The 17,661-nt window shown below is 30.8% G+C and overlaps 1 protein-coding gene across 1 annotated transcript in view; it reads right to left on the bottom strand.

Moving 5' to 3' along the window:
• The window catches only part of LOC108694433 (cryptochrome-1-like), a 21,887-nt gene that overhangs the window by 1,575 nt on the left and 2,651 nt on the right, over positions 1-17,661 (bottom strand). Inside the window, exons 2-8 of the mRNA XM_018203925.1 lie at positions 10,269-10,502; positions 8,185-8,436; positions 7,384-7,568; positions 4,538-4,767; positions 3,314-3,481; positions 2,274-2,414; positions 1,589-1,740 (exon numbers count right to left, since the gene is read on the bottom strand). Coding sequence (XP_018059414.1) covers positions 1,589-1,740; positions 2,274-2,414; positions 3,314-3,481; positions 4,538-4,767; positions 7,384-7,568; positions 8,185-8,436; positions 10,269-10,486 — 1,346 coding nt within the window. The 5' untranslated portion in view covers positions 10,487-10,502. The remainder of the gene's footprint in view (positions 1-1,588; positions 1,741-2,273; positions 2,415-3,313; positions 3,482-4,537; positions 4,768-7,383; positions 7,569-8,184; positions 8,437-10,268; positions 10,503-17,661) is intronic.

Below are 17,661 nucleotides of genomic sequence, written 5' to 3'. Positions count from 1 at the left end.
TTCAGTGTGCTCATAAAAAATGAAAACATAAAAAAAAAATATATTTTAAAAATATACTTTAAAAATACATTTTTTTTATTTCTCTATAATTAGTTAGTACTATAATAAAAATTGCATTTCAAAATTAAAATTATAAAATTGTAATAATTCAAATCATTTAAACTTAGTTTGAAAAACTTTGTTTTTTACTTGTATAGTAAATGAGCGATATAAACTCTATATATACAGGGAAAGAATGATTTTGTTGAAGTATTGGAAAATTTAACTAAAGAGAAAGTAATTTTGTTAAATTATTAAAATAATTATGTAGGAACTCGAGCATAATGAGAATAAACAAGGAATGAGCAAGTGTTTGAAATGTTACAAAAAGTTTTGACAGTTTAGTAACCAGCGTCCTACATAACTACAATGTTTTGGTAGTTTAACAAAATTTTTCATATCTGTCAATTTAGCTAAAGAACCGCACATTAATTATATGAAAAATTGGATTCCAGTGAAATAACTTAGTTTTCATGCACATGTGCTTATTATGTGTGCACAAAGTATGTCATAGATATAAGGCTCAATAATGGATAATTTTTTAATCCTGGTGTATCAAAGATATAAAACTTGTCTTCATAAAGCACCTTTGACATATCACAGCTTAAAAGTCCATTATTAAACTTTGTGTTTAATGACATCTTTTGTTTATCATATTATAAACTACATTATATGTAAAGACCAACGATGATATATATTGTACATAAACTAAGCATTGGTCTATAGCTTGAAATAAGATGGAGTAAAAAGTAAGAATAAGAAATTGACCAATCACAGTCGAATGTGAGAAGAATAATCGACTGTGATTGGTCAATTTCTTATTCTTACTTCTTATTCTATATTGTAGACGACACATTATGGGATTCGTGCATCTGTTATGTTTCTTATCACGAGAGAAAGAGGAATGTTCTTTGTCAATTCTCGATAGTTGCAGATGTGAGATAGAGTGAGATAGCACAGATGCTTAACGACTATTTAAACTACCAATTTCTGGTTTCATCTCTCACCACTGAAAAACGTGGGAATATTTGGTTCATACATAATATATATGTCATTAGTAAAAACTTATTTCACTGGAATACCTTTTTCGTATAATTAGTACTAATATAATTATATGTTCTATAACAATGATTAGGATTCACTAATTATATGGTCAATTGAATCTCAGTGAATATGAAGTTAGTTTTCTAATGAACATTGTGTCATTATCGTTTCGTCATGATAATCTTTTGCACGATTAAGCTTTAATGGAGCTAAGCTGTTTAATGTTCCATCTATCTTGCGGCTAAATTTCGCCTCGCTCAGATTAACGCCTGATACGTTACAAATTAAGATCAATCAAGATTAAAATTTCCATTAATCTGGCCATCACGTAAGCGTTAATCACTATACCGATACCATCGGGCACGCGATCGTTAACGTAAATGTTATTTCGGATGGAAAAAACATTGATAAACGCGCCAGTCAACATTTTGTTCGGAATTTTTCGCGCATCACATTGCGCTCCGCGTAAAAAAAAAAAAATTGTATAACTTTTTTAATCGATTACCTGATATAGTCGCCGTTCGGATCCGCTTTCCTGCCGAATCGTACGGGGCAGTAGCAGTGGAAAAATTGTTGGAAAAACGAACTACACGACAACCACATCCACATGCCGGCATTGACGGACCAATCGGCGTCCAAGAGAAGTTCGTCGAATACCTCAAAGGAAGACATTATATTCAACAATATAAAATAATATAAAATAGCTAGTAAATCAACTATAATTCCGAGTTTATTAATATTGGCATCGATCTGTTTTCTAAAACTTTTTTTAGAAAATTTTTTAGAGTGAATTGTTACCCTGAAGAGTGAAATCTTTTTGGTTCAATTTTCATTTTTTAGAATGAGAGTTTACTCCAAAAAACTTAGAGAGTATCTTTATACCGCTTAACGCTTTTTACATATAATTAAATAGACATCTCATTAATTTTGTCTTCTACTTCGACAAATAAAATAAGTTTTGAGTTATTGTTAGTATAGTTCTGCAGAACGAATAGTTTACTTATTTATTTTTTAACTGGAGAAATATGTTACATTAGATACGCTGCACGTATTTCCGAGGAAAGGATCTCACAACAAGAAATATTCCTACGAAGTTTATATATTAATGATAACAAACGAATAAGAAGAAACAGATAGAGAATAATTCAACGTGTATCGATTGAAAAGCCAGGCGTGCCGTGACATTTTACCTTCATTCCTTCCTCCCATGAGATCCAAAGGTCGCCCCTGGTCAAGAAGCAAGCCACCGCATGCCTGGCCAGGTGATGTATCCAACCCTCTTCCCGTAACTGCGTCATGATTGCATCAATCCATGGAAATCCCGTCTGACCCTGAAGCAGAAAAGTTCAGTACCGTTGTAAAAGCAGAACTCCTTGGTCGCGAATTGAATATTTTAAAAATGTGCAAAAATAAATTATAAATTCCTAAAATTAAGGGAAAAACTGGATCTAAGGACATAAGAAATAAATATCCTACTGTTGTAGGGAAAAAAGTGCAAAATAAATGAAGTTCCTAAACCCCCGTAAAAATAAAAGTCAGAGCGTAAGTCGAATGTAAGATGAGAATAATAGAAATGTAAACGAAGCTTCTAGGAGGCAAAAATTGAAACAAGGAAACGTAAAAATAAAAGAAGCATTAAACGTTTATTTTACGTTTCGTTATTTCAATCTTTGCTTCCTAAAAATTTCGTTTACGTTTCTTTTATTCCTTACATTCGATTTAGATTCTCATTTTCGCCAGGATAGTGTTGCAAATGCAGTTATATTCATCAGTCATATTATAAATTTTTCAGTTGCAAAACTAATCTAGTCCTTTTCTATTTTAGTAAACAGAAATTGTGTCTATTTCTTATGCCATATTATATATATTTTGTTAGTAAAAAGTTGAATTTTTCGTAATTGAAAAAAATTTTATTAATAGCTTCAATGGTAAAAATTATATAAATTTTTTTCGCTCTCACCAAAAAAAAAAGTAGAGATAATGATGACTTTTACCATTGGATTTAATTACTCAATGTTCTTCGCACGCGCGCGCGCGCGCGCGCGTGTGTGTGTGTGTGTGTGTGTGTGTGTGTGTATTTATATATATTTACTTTCACAAATTCACAGAATTGAAAATAATTATTGTAATATTGTATTTTTTTTATTGTTAGAATTTTTTATTTGATCGCACTGTACGAACAAAATAGCGAAGCAAATTGGCCTCTGTTTGTGTGCAAGATATCACTCACGTTCGCCCACTTTGCAAGTGCCTCCACGTTCTTGTCCCACGGTATTTGCACGCAAATCGGATTGCCCTGCATTTTGTCGAAATTTGGATTCTTCGTCGCTGCACAGTAAAAGAATTCGCGCCAGAGAAGTTGCCCGTGCAATGACAGCGGCGGCACCGCTTTCTTTATCTGAAACAATATTAGTAAAAAAATCGGTATTATAACAGTATTGAACAATATTATAACAATTAAATTGAGTTAATTATTCTAAAATTCTTCTAAAATTATCAAAAGGCGAAGTGTTGCTTGATAAAATGATAAAGAACAATGATAGCATCATTGTTTTAAGAAAAAATAATAAGCAACAACAAATGAAAAATTTCGTTGATTATACAGTAAAATATTTATATAGAGAAGATTTTTATAAAAACATTATTTGGATATAAAATAAACATTAATTAATAATTTATTAACATTAAATATATTTTGTTCTAAATAAACAAGAGCTTCGCGAAAATAATCGTGTTTATATTCTTATAATTAGAAGTAAACTGTATGAATATAAGTCGACTGTATGAATATCTTTCTATGTGTCCAAATAATGCATAATTTTTCATTTTTATTTACTAAGATAATAGATTTTAATTATTATATATCTTTTTAGATAAAATAATTTTTAAAAATATAGTGTCTAAATTCTTTGGAGTAGAATCTCATTCTCAAGAATGAAAATTGAGCCAATCATACAAAAGAATCGTTCAATTTTCAATCTTCAAGAGTGAGATTTCACTTTTTATAGTGAATCTTACTATAAAAGTTTTGAAGAGAGTACAATATTTTATTCTTTCTTAATAAATTGCGAATTAATATTTTACTTTCTAAAAATAAAAAAATATAGAGAAAATATTTTATTTTAAAAAGATTTTTTTTAGATATCGACCTATATATTTTTTACATTACTGTATGTAATGCTCGCTAAGAAACAATGAGAACATTATATCCTCATAATCACGAACTTATACAGAACAGCTTTCGTGACTTTTCGCAGAAATAAAAATCTCGCTGCGCAATTAACGCGTCCCTGAAGTTTCATTTAATTATTACCGCAAAGTTTCCGAGCGAAAAGGAGAAGAAGAACAGGATAGAAACTTGCGAGAAGTTCTCGCGATAAATTTTGTGCGCGATAGATACATCTCGCATCATCATTTTCATGAACAATTCCGCTTGTGGAAGAACATCTCGTACCTTCTTGTACAGATCGGTGAGTTGATAATAAAACAATCGCGTACTGAGACAGCCGAATCGCAAATAAGGTGAGAGTCCAGTCTGACTCGGCAATAAGGATTGCGGTGTCATCTTCGGTCTGCCGAAGCTCGCTACCCATGCCTTCCTCTCGAGATGACGTTCGAGTCGAGCCAGGGCCTCGCTTTCACCGCCGACCCACACCGGTGGCAGCAGACTTTCCGTATCGAAGCCTATAATTATAAAAAAAAATCGGGGAGCTTGTACAGAAAAAGTCATGTTCCCGTCGAGTAATTTTTCGATAAGTTAGCAACGCGAGTCGGAATTTTATTATCTCCTCTACTCGGTATTTTATTATCTTTATTCTCATTTCCGCAGATTCGTGCAGCGAAATTTCTGATTGAAAATGACCGAACCAGAAGATTCTGATCATATCAATCAAAATTCTGATTATCTCGACTAGAATTATAAAACCAGAAAATTCTAATTTGTTAAGCTATAACTTCAGCAGGATTAAATTTAATAGCGTATTTATTTTATCTTTCCTTTTAACCTCTTCAGACCTGATTTTAATGGAAGGTATGTTTTAAACAAATTTTTTTAACTCAATTCAAGGATTTTTTAATAAATAATTTTTAATAAATAATTTAATAATTATAGTAAAAAATTAATTTTTTTTCAAAATTTTGACTATTTTTCCAACATACATATTATTACATATATCTGGTTTCAGATGATATCAGTGGATTAAATAATCAATGGGTAATACCTACAAATTTGGTGTACACAGAGTTTGAAGGAATTAAATTAATTAAATTATTTATAAAAATTTAAATTGTAAGTATTTTGTAATTAAAAGAACGAAATATATGAAAATATTATGTTATTAATTTAAAATTTTCTATTTAAACATAATGTATTAATAATAATATTGTATCACTTAACATCGATAGCATTCTTAATTCGGCGCCACAAAATCCTAGCTTTAATATTCCATTCAAGAAAATTTTATTTTACAGCCCTTTATATTTGGTAAAATTTCGAGTTATTACTGATTGCAATTTATTTTATAACATTAAGCATCTCAATGAATAATCCTCGAGTTTAATATATTAAAATTTCGAAAATAAAAATTTGATTGTGTGCAATAAAATATATTATTATCCGATGCTTATTGTATAAAAAATAACGTTGTTTAGCGCTCGAATGGCGCCTCGACAGTTTTATTAAGAAAAACTCGACTTGGAATATCGACCAAGGAATCTGTCACTAAAATTAAAGAGCCGTAGACATTCCGTACAGCACAATGTTATTCGGCGAATGTCTTGCTTCTTTATCCTTTTGGCATTACAGAGAATTGCAAGAGAAAAAAGCTGAAAGCCTTCGCTCTGACATTTGATAACAATGAGAAGAAGCGATGGAATAATGTGTGACATTTGAAAGTGACAATACAAATTATATACTCACAGAGCTATACATCAATGAGATAATGAGCTATTGCACCATGCCAAGAACACTTTAAGACGCCTGGTACTTAATAATAAGGACAATCAACTAAGATAATTAATAATCGATTGGATCTCTTGCGATGAGTGATGCGGAGTGCATAATACAGTTTGAATAACAATGGATTGCAACGCACTATCGACGAATTACGTTATACGAAATAATACCCGATTGCTCCCTTACGGATGGCGCATTAATGTTGCATCAACTAATCTGCCGCGAATGAATTCTCCATGGCAAACGCAACAGACTCGCGCTTACAATTAATCTACAGTTGTCCAGCTTGGGATATTCTATTCGAAATGCATATCTCGTTATTACCTGATATCATGAAACAACTCTGGCCGGGTGTTCTAATTTATGCTGAATTATTTGACCTCTGTCCTCAATTTTAATAATTGGTCTTTAATTAAGCCGGATCGAGTTTTCTTTAAGCTGAAGTTTATGAAAAAAAAATAAAAAAGTAGAAAGAAAGTCTGTACAAAACAATGGTTGATGATGCATGAATTTTTAATTTTTTATTATTATTAATACTTTTTGTATTAGTATTAATAATTTTTGTATTAATTATTATGAATATTGAATATATGTATATAATTCACCCATTATTGTATAAACTTGGTCGTTAGAATTCTATATAAGCTCAGTATTAGGCCTAATACTGGTTATCACAGTTCAGATACTGAATGATAACTTAGTTAGGGCCTAGTACTGACAAATAGTATTGACCCAGTCATTTTAATCAGTCATTTGTCAGTGATGGCTCAGTACTAGTTGAAAAAACTTTGATCGTCATTTAACAGCGAGTTATTTGCCAATGATAGCCAGTATTAGTTCCCAAACAGAACTACAAGTCATTATTAATAATTAAAATGCTTCATTATTAATAATCAAAATGATTCCGAAATGATTATTAAAAGTTTTTTAATAATTTCCGATTCATTTTAATGATATTTTGACATTTTAATGATATTTTGTAACTTGTTGTTCTACTCGACATTGACAGAGCTTTAACCATTAATTGACAGTCGTAGCATTGGCTAAGTGTTGATTTTGTAATTGCTGGCGACCTTATATAGGATGTCAAAACTTTTTGCAACATTATCATCAACGCTTAAACGGTTTTCATAATTGTAATGGTTCAAGAAAATTATTTTTAGATATGTGAGTGATCTAGTTAAACTTTTAGATACTTCAGTAAAATTGCTTGTCTGTATATATTTAGGAATTCTCAATTAATAATGAATGATTACTTTGATAATTTGTTGTTTAACGAGATAACAAATACTTAATTCTAAAACATTAAACCTTTTTTTGTTGTGAAAAATTGATTTTTTTTTTACCAAGTTCTTCGAGGGTGGGCACTCCATAATGATCGTCATGATCGTCCTTTAGGGGTGTGTAGGCGCTGCCAATGCAGGCGGCAGTCACTGTCGGTACCGGGGGTTCCGGTGGGTCCATGCCGGCGACGACGTTTTGAAATTGATGATAGGTCAACGGTGGTTTCCCACTATTTCTCTCTATAATCCTGAAATACATAACAACGAGAATGGAGTCACGAAATGGCTTGCAAACAATGGTGAAAGTTGCGACGTAATATTTAATCCTAGCAAGTCCCGCTAGAATTCTATTCTAAACACTCGGATATATGTTCGAAGTGTAGTTAACTAACACATATAAGCTTTCCAAGGATATATATATTTCTTCTTTTTTTCCCATAAATATATCTCATTAAATAATTTTAGAATTATATTATAATTACAAAGTTAGATTTTAATTACAGTTAGACGGAAGCTAAATAAAGATAAATTTTTTAAATTTAAATAATTTGACATCTATCATCTATCATTAAAACTCTCGGCAAATAATGTATATATACTATTTAAAATAAAGGGAGAGAAAAATTGATTAATTTATCATACATTATAATAAAAATTATTCAGAAAATATGTGTGTACCTCAGAAAAGCACTGTTATAAATTTGATAAAAATAATAAACAAAATGATAAAAAAATAACAAAAAATCATTTTGGCTTTAATAGTGTTAAATTTATATTGTTAAATGAGATTATTTACACTTTGTCTTAAATCAATATGAAAAATTTCAATCAATGTGGAAGTATTGAATAATTTTTCTAACTCACTCGTCTAGTCTATAAACAGTGTGCGAGACTCTCTGGACCACCGAGATACCGAGCTCCTTACAAAGGGCTGAGATATTATGATCTCGCACGCGGCCAAATGGTTCCGGATCCTCCTCGAAAGTCAAATCTGTTGTGCCCCATTCTTTGAAGAGCTTGGGGAGCGCATCGGCCGGCTGTCCTCGGATCACAAACAGCCGGGAATTTAGTTTCCTCAGGGAACAGTCTAGATCCTCTAAACATTGCAGTAGAAACCTGTCGGATTGTACGTAAAGCAAATCAATCAGTTGTCGCACAAAATTACTTAATAATGTTTTTAGATAATGTAAAAATAAATATATACAGAGCAATAACTTTGTCCACTTAAAGTATTTTAATTATTTTTAAAAGCATAAAAATATTTTAATTATGGAAGTAATTTTAATATCAAAAGAGGATCATAATATGCTAATAATAACTTTTTTGTGGGTGAATGCGCTTTAAAAAGCTTGAGCAGGATATCCTTCTCCATTTTTAAAAATAGAATTATATATGATTTTTTTATCTAATATGATTTTTCTAATTATTTTGTTTGTAAATGTATTAAGCTAGTTATTAAAAAATCAATAATTTACGAGACATTTTATATTCGATTTTGACATATGTTAACATAAAATATAAAATATTTTGAAAATTATTAATAATAGATAATAATAATAATACTTTATTGAATTAAATTAATCTAATTTTTTGACAATTGCAATTACATATTTTTTTGAAAAGTAACAATGCATTTTTTTTGCATTAATTAATTCATCTCATTAGTCAGTGTAGAAAAGTGTTAAAGTATAAAATCAAATAGTTTATACATATTTTACATTTCGAGTTAAAACCCAAAAATAAAATTAACGCCTCGTAAATTAACGTAAATTAATTTTATGGTAACTTTATTATTCTTAAATGCAAAATAACTATAGATATCATACATATAAAAAATTATGTAAATCCATTTTTAAAAATGGAAAAAACTGAAACGCCTTCACCTTCATATAAAAATTATTACTTTAAAAATATATATTATAATATGATTACGATTTGTAACAAACTGAATATTACAGCATTACATTTTAATTGACTTCTTCACAATAATAACATAATAAAAGAATTGTCGTACATAAAATTACAAAATATGGAAAACAATATTTATTAAATATTTTATTATTTATTAAATATCTCCATTGCAGTTAGCATTTAGCTTTTTTAGTAATTAAAAAATAATTTATCATTCAATCATCATATCAAGAGCAACATAATATATAACAAGCACGCGTGGCTATAGTCGCTGTTTGCCGTTGATTTTTGGTCGATGTCGCCACTAATGTCTTCCTTGTCAACTGTGATTCAGTAGGATTATCGACAACATCTAAGTAATCGCTTAGGAAACGGTTACATAACGCTTAATCAACATGACAAATGATCGACGACGAAGTTGTGCCTCGAATGTCCGTTGCAGTAAGTGTATCGAGATTATGCGATGCAACGAAGATCTACGGCGCCATTTGTGAAACAGTATTGACTCATTATTATCAATGAATTAAATAATCATAACTCTCGTAACTATCATCGCAATCTCGTTCAAACCTAAGATAAGGAATGCAATAAGGAAAGCTTGATATTATCATTAACGTGATCATTCTCAATAATTATCCAAGAATTCTAATTATTTTTCTGTTCATTTATTCACAACAAGATTTAGAAATAGTAAAGATTTAGAAAAACAAGAAATAGGGGAAATAAAATAAAATAATATAAAAGTAAAATAAAACAAAGATATATATAAAAAAAATTTTTATTTATTTTATTTTTCCATCGATATTCATTTGCAACAACATTTAGAAAAGTGAGAAAAATAAGAGAAAAAATAAAATAATAAAATAAAATAGATTTATTTAAAAAAAAAGATTTTTATTACTATTTTGTTGATAATAATATTAACGTAAGAACGGCACGTTTGAGGCGCCAACGCGTTTCATTGCATTATTTCGCTTTTAGAGTTGATTTGCATCGATCTCGCTTCCGCGATCTCGCGGGTCATCATAGGCGCTCACCTCCATTTATTGATGCCAACGTTGGTACTTCCGGCAAACCACGGGTCCAGCACAAAGACACACCGGAAAGTGGACGCCCCCGCGAGACCTTCCTTCAGTGAGGGATTGTCGTGCAGTCGGAGTCCCTTGCGGAACCAGTGAACCGTATGCTTCCCACCATCACCTCGAACTCCCGAGGTCACTGCCTGGCCCATCTCATTCTTACTACTTCCCGTCATCTTTTCCTAGTACACCCTTCGAAGAATATAGACCTTAATTAATTGATTCAACGCGTAAAAGTGATTCCATTACTGTCCTACTTGAGTGCAATTACAATAAATCTATTATAATATTGCAATATTACAATAAATTAACGAGGCGTTTATTAATTCTATTCAGACTATTTATATTTGTATGGATTTTTTTAACATAATTATTCACGTTGGAGTTTCTGACATTCCAACATTAGATCTCTTTATTATTCTCTTTGATGATTTGTAAAGATTCGTAATATTCTATACATCTTTTAGATAAAGATAAGTGCAAAAATTTTTTTTTAATTATAAAACAATTTACACTAAATGTAATAATATACATATATAAACAATATTCACATGATTAGCAAATTTATAGATTGGGGTGCCCTAAATATCCACATGAATAATTAAAAAAAAGATTAATAGTGCAAAGAGTTTTAGAAATTGCCCGCAACAAGTTCTTTCACGAATTTATTCGAATTAAATACTTCGTTCGTTTTTTTTTTTATCACCTTGGAATAGTTTCTTAGAATTTTTAAAATTTTAATAACTCTTCGAATTGAAAACGCTCCTTAAAATTAATAATGATATAATAAAGTTTTGTCGGATAATTATATTCCTAAAATTTAATATGCAAAAGACACGTGATCCTCTTCCTTTCCTTTTATTTTAATTAGCTTTAAATGGATAATTTTTAGAAAATACCCCGTGTTTCTAAGAAACGTGAAATCCAAAAATTCGATCAAAATACGCCTCCCTCTCTCGATTGTGACGGATCAGTGCATCGAAAAGCGCACATCTTGAATATCTTTGTACTCAATGTTTCAAAGAAAGCCTCCACGATAGAAATGGTGCGGATCGATCCCCATACTCTTGCTAGAAGCTCTTACAAATGTATCTTGTCGTTCAAAATGCGTGTTAAGGATCCGTCTATCTTGCTTTTCGATTCACCACTAAGTCGGAAAATAAGTCGACCTTCGCAGAGTAACCTTGAGACTACAAGGGAGAATTTCCGTGTCGATCCTTGGAGGGTCACGTCATGTGGAAAATTCGATTTTCTCCGGATCTACTTCTAGGATGCTATTTCGAAGAGACCACGCCTCGATTGGCCCACTTCAATTTGGCGTTTTTCGCCATCCGCGGGGACGAGAATGACTATTAACCCTTTGACGATTGTTCAGAAAAGAAAGTTTAATAATAATAATGAAGCTCATTTATGCTCTGCTATTATTATTAATCTCTTCAACTAACTCTTCTTCTTTTTCTAAGAATTTGTTAGTCCATATAGTATAGCTTATACAGACAATTACAATCAAAATCTCTGATCTATAATTTCGATCTCAGATAAAATCCTCCTTGACAAAATCCTCCAAAATAGTTCCTTGACATTCTATTCTTGGTGCAGAATTTTGTTGTGAAACACTCGACGCGTTATCGCGGAACTACGTCTTTTGTCGCCACATAATGATTCATGCGATGTCATGAACTCCATTGTAAGGTGAAATTAGCGTATCCATTGTAAGCGAGCATGTGTACATTACTTCAGAATTAAGATTTATTTTGAATATGTAAAAGATGTTTTTCGAAAAATTCTCTCTTATATCCGAGAACAGAGAAGAACAGGAGATAAAAATAAATTTATAAAATTGTCGTCAATTTGGAAGATTAGATGCGCAATTTCCTTGACGATTCAGATTTCTATCTATTTGCTCCCTACAGAGATATAAAATGTTATATAGCTGTAACTTTTATATAAACTCCTCCCTGTCTTCTTTTTTTTTGATAAAACCGTTTTATTATTACACAAATGAGGACCATTCTTTTTCAAGATAAATTCAATTACTTCCGTCACTTGCGATCTCCAGAAAAATCATAGCTCGCAGCTTTGCGGGAAAGTCCATATCTCGCGACATCGGGGAGAATTAACGAAATCTCGACGGGACGGCGGATCGTCTTCGCGATATATGGTTGATTTCCCCGGCAACCGAAAGGGTCAAAGCGACATGTACATTAATTTTATCCCACAGACACGTTTATATCTGCTACACCAATGGCGTAGCTAACGATCTCTTTCATCTCCGAAGAGTAGAGACATCAAAAATTAAAATCTACATACAATTTATATATATATATTCATGCGTCTCATCATCTTTAAGAAAATTCTTTTTAATTCTTTTTAATAACTTCGATAATCAACGCATTCTTCTTTCATCAATTAATTGTCAATTATTATTAATAACAGTACGTAGAGGTGCAGATAGAATAATTTATTATTCTAGGGTGAACGCCGTCAGCAGAACAAGGTAATCAAGATCGATCCTTTGAAGTTTCTCCGTAGACCGAGGCAGAAAGGAGGTGTCGCGGGGAAAGGAGGGACGAGAGTGACCTGAATGTTGGTTACGCTGCTGCGCTGCATCGTTGCGAGTTCCATGTGTGTCATTTTCCAGCAACGACAGCGAAACCACCGCGAGATTAGCTCTCAGATGAGGGCTATCTTTTAGCGCGTTATTCATGAACCGAGAGGGGGCGAGGGAGATCAACGTGCGTTTTACAGTAATTTATTGCAGAATTCATTCGTCCCTCCCACGACGCGGACATATGTATATGCAGCAAACAAGAGGATTGCTGAAGCAAGGGGTGCATTAATGCGTTAATCGATAATGTCTTCAAGAGGGACTTTTTTAGCATTTACGAAGAGTGAAAGTTAGTCTTTAAGTCCTCCAGAGCCGATGCCAAAATCTGTAACATCAATTACTGACATCAATTACTGGATTTGTGAGACTCATTTAATTTATAGTGACCCATTTAATTGACTAAAAGACCCTAATTAATTTTAAGGATCAAAATGATATAATTAGTACAAGAGAATGAATACTAGTTTATTTTAACTTCTGTCGGCAACATGGAGTCTTTAAAAGTACTGTCGATATTTTGATTATGAATTCTGATAGACAATTTATTTAAATCGCGTTCCAAATTTTGGAACATGATTATGAATTAACATTTAAAAAAAAAAAAATAATAAATGTAAAATGATAAATAAAAATAATAAGTGTGAAATAAATTTTCAACACTATCGTGATTTTTTATTTAAAAACCTAGATATTCGTAAAATACTATTAGTATGGAAAAATATAATTTTAAAAAATAATATGATCTCGTAACTTGATGTAATTTTTGATGTGATGTTATGTAATGTTATACATTAAGTGTTATTAGTTATTTAATATACCAATATAATATTGTTCGTATGTTTCATTAACAATTATAAAAAATTATTTACTTAAATAAATATTAAATTTTTTTTAATTTCCTCTTTCCCTTCTTAAGAAGTTGATCATAATGTAATTTCATACATTTATACTAATTATAAATGTTACAGGATAATCGCGCGCGCGAAATTAGAGATCCTCAAGTAACAGATGGAATACTATATGTTTGATCCGCCATATTTTTCAAGCCTGAAGATAGAATATGCGTGAACATCTTATTTTATTTTATGCACAATCTATCTCATTCTATCTTAAACAAGTCTTGAAAAATATGACGGATCAAATGTATGGTGTTTAATCTCTTACTTGAGAATTCTAATCAAAACAAGCAGATTCGCTCGAACTCATCCGCGTCTCACATCTTGCCTTCCCTCCATTGCTAATTATTTTTTATCGGTACGTTAAATTATTACAAAAAATTGTGCTATTATATCGTCGTCACGAAGACATCGCCAATTCGTTCGTCTTAACTCTATTTAAAGTTCCAATATTACATCATCGCAATGCCGCGTTTCATCGCTGTCGCATGAAGGCGGCAATATAATCGAAATTTATCGTTTTTTGATGGAATTACATTCCGCCTTCGATAACTTTTTCCGACGAAACTTCTCAGAGAGAAAGAGAGAACATATATGAGGCACTAAAGTCGATACGATATGTCGTAACTCGGCGAACACGATCATCCACCGTCTTGATCGTGTCCGCAGACGTTGCGACCACGTCGGGTGGGTTCACGGTGGTGTTGCAGCAGTTTTCCTGTGGAAACTCTTCTTATGAAAGAGACCACAACAGAAAAGAAACTTTAATTCCGACACACACATACAGAACAGCAGATCGGAACAGTAAGGAGACGGACTTGTTTCACATCATAGAATTAATTTTAATCTCTCGAGGGATTTACGGCGAAAAGGACATTGTATCTTAAATATTTGAGTACGTTTAATAAACTAAAATAAACTGTAATACACTACATTTTTTAAAAAGAGCATCATTCTCTAATATTCGCGTAAAAAGACGTTAAATAGAATAAGAGAGGGATCCGTTTCTTCCCTGAAAATTCTTGGCGATTATCGCGCAAAAACGTGCTTCAATGATAAATGGCGCAGCTACAGCGAAAACATTCTTAAAATATTACACAAAATGAGCAATTTTGTTGAAATATTTAAAAATTTAGCTAAATATAGATCTAAAAATAATTTTGTTGGATTAAAAATAATAATTATGTAGAAAACTTAAGCATGTTAAGCAATGCTATAAAAAATTTTGATAATCCAGCAATTAATTTGAGCATCTTACATAATTATCTTGATAATTCAACAATTATTTTTAATTATTTATCTAACTAAATTTCTGAATTGCAATTTCTGAATAAAAAGACTTATCTCTGATTGAATTAACTTGTCCATTTCGTAGTTAAAAGTTCTTACTCGAAACTGGATTGCCTATAACTTCGAGAGTTCTCAAAAAATCATATCAAAATTTTCGGAAAATACTCTTAAATTATTTGAAAAAAAATGTAAAGAAAAACAATCCAATTTTTTTACATTTTAAATCAGGCAGTTTAAATCCGTAAAGAAATAAGTAAAATACAATCTGATTTCTATGATAGTAAAAATTCATTGTTGAAGCTTTCATAAGTATATATAAATTTTTTCAGATTTTTACAGTTCAATAAAAATCTGCAATGACATTCGAGAGCTCAGACTGCGAAAATTTCACATTGCGAACGGAAAATTAATCACGCGCCTCGCATATGAGAATCAGCATTTAAACATATGATCCATATAAACATAAAGAAAAGCCGGATGACATTACGTCGTCACGTGTCACACTAATATAATCGTTCTTTTCTCGCTTGAGTTGTGATGTAAGCAAAATAGCTTTCACGTTCTTTCGACATTTGTGATAATGTTGGAATAGCGCATATACTCGCGTTTTTACTGACAGCAGCAGAGAATTCCTGAAATTCGAAGCGATCGATGAAATACGAGCTCAGTTAGCCGCTGTCACGAGTGCATTAATTTTATTTCTGCATAGATAGCAGCTCGTCTTCAGAATTTCGATATGACTGGATGGAACTCTGGCTCTTCTCCAGAGATTTCTGGAGAATTCCTAAAACGTTCTAAAAATATTCTGTTCTATGAGTGTAAATAAAAATATGACGTAATGAAAATCGATATAACTTTTCTATTTCTATTAGAAAACCAATTTGATTTTATTTTTATGATATCTAATATGATAAATATTAGTACGCTAAAAAAATAGATATTAAATGCCAAAATAAAAGATATATATTTAAATCCGCTTAAGGGATTTAATGTGTGTAGAAGTTATTTTTATATCTGCTCCAAAAGTCCATTTTGGAGTTATATGGATATTTCAGCACTTTCAATAAATTTTACGTTCAATGATCATTCGAATAAAGTCCCAATCCATTCGATATATTACAATTAATAATTGTTTTATTAATAATTGTTAATTTATAGTTTATTATTTTCTTCTGGTATAAAATAAAAATCACGACTTTTAAAAATAAACAAATTTAGAAAACAAATCTCTCTCTGATAATAATAGAAGCTGTAATTTAAAATTCCGATATACTTCACAATTTATATTTTTAGCAAATATCTTACAATAACTCGAAATTGTATCAGTTCTCATGCAGATAATTTAAAAAACATTTAACTGAAATATTATTATTCGCACAAAAACGTTAAACAGAGGTTATTAATGCTAAAAATAGTTTATTAAATCATTGAAATGTCTCATATAAAAACAGTATTTTAAAAAAGAAACATTTAATAGACATTATAAACGACATTATAAATTATTAAATAGTTTAAGAAATCGAATAAACGTTTATTTTTTAGTTTATATATTTATTACACGGTTTCTTATTAAATATTTATTATTTATGTGTTTATTATCCTGAAAAAAATTTACTAAAACTTAATACATATTTTTTTAATAATACTAAATAAATATTATCTTACACGAAATAAATATGTATAATTAAAAAAAATGATAAAAAAACAAAATTAATAGTTTTATAAAATAAATATATATTTATACATTTAATAAATATTTACTTATTAGAATTATTCAGAATATTTATTAAAATTTAGTATTTTTTTCAATATATTATATATACGTTTTGTACTTTGGACGTTATACATTGCTTGGATTATAATCCATCAAGATAATAATCCTCCTTCTTTATGTAATAATCCTTCAAAAACAGGAGTCACATATGTGCTATTGATTTATTCAATACGTATTTATTCGTTTTGTTTCTAGAGAGATCAAATTCTAGAAGAATAACAAGCATCGATTACATAAGATTATTGTCGATAATGTCTAATTATAACAATTAATATCGTACAAACATGCAAATATATGTATATGAAACTAAATGTAAATCGAATGCAATTTATACTAGATAGCTTATTTTGTTATTTTTGAGATACTCTCGATGGAAGAGTACTCTGATAACGGTTAATATAGCATCAAGACACAAAAATGACATTTTACTTATTGCATATAAATTTTAATTAACCACCTGTAGCTCGTACCATCGAGCGATAAATAATGTTTGCCGTTAATTCACCAAATTTTACATTTCATTTAAACCCCTATTTATTTTAACTCTCCCCCACTTGTTCCGCTTCCTTGTTGATTTCAGCAATGTATTTTCATTTTCCACATGAGCGCCGATATATTATATCTCGAGATCAATTTTCACACGTACATTGTGCACATGTAAATGGCGTAAAAAGCGATAGATATTACGTTCGATGAGTTATCTGCGTATTGATGAACACTTCTGAAAGAAGCTCGGCCTTACTTCTGTGCCTGGAGATCGTGTAACTTTTTCCCTGGGACAGA

The sequence above is a fragment of the Atta colombica genome, unplaced genomic scaffold (genome assembly GCF_001594045.1).
Source record: "Atta colombica isolate Treedump-2 unplaced genomic scaffold, Acol1.0 scaffold12, whole genome shotgun sequence".
NCBI classification, from domain to species: domain Eukaryota; kingdom Metazoa; phylum Arthropoda; class Insecta; order Hymenoptera; family Formicidae; genus Atta; species Atta colombica.
Note: the sequence above shows the minus strand (reverse complement) of the source record. Positions and strands in the feature narration are given on the sequence as shown.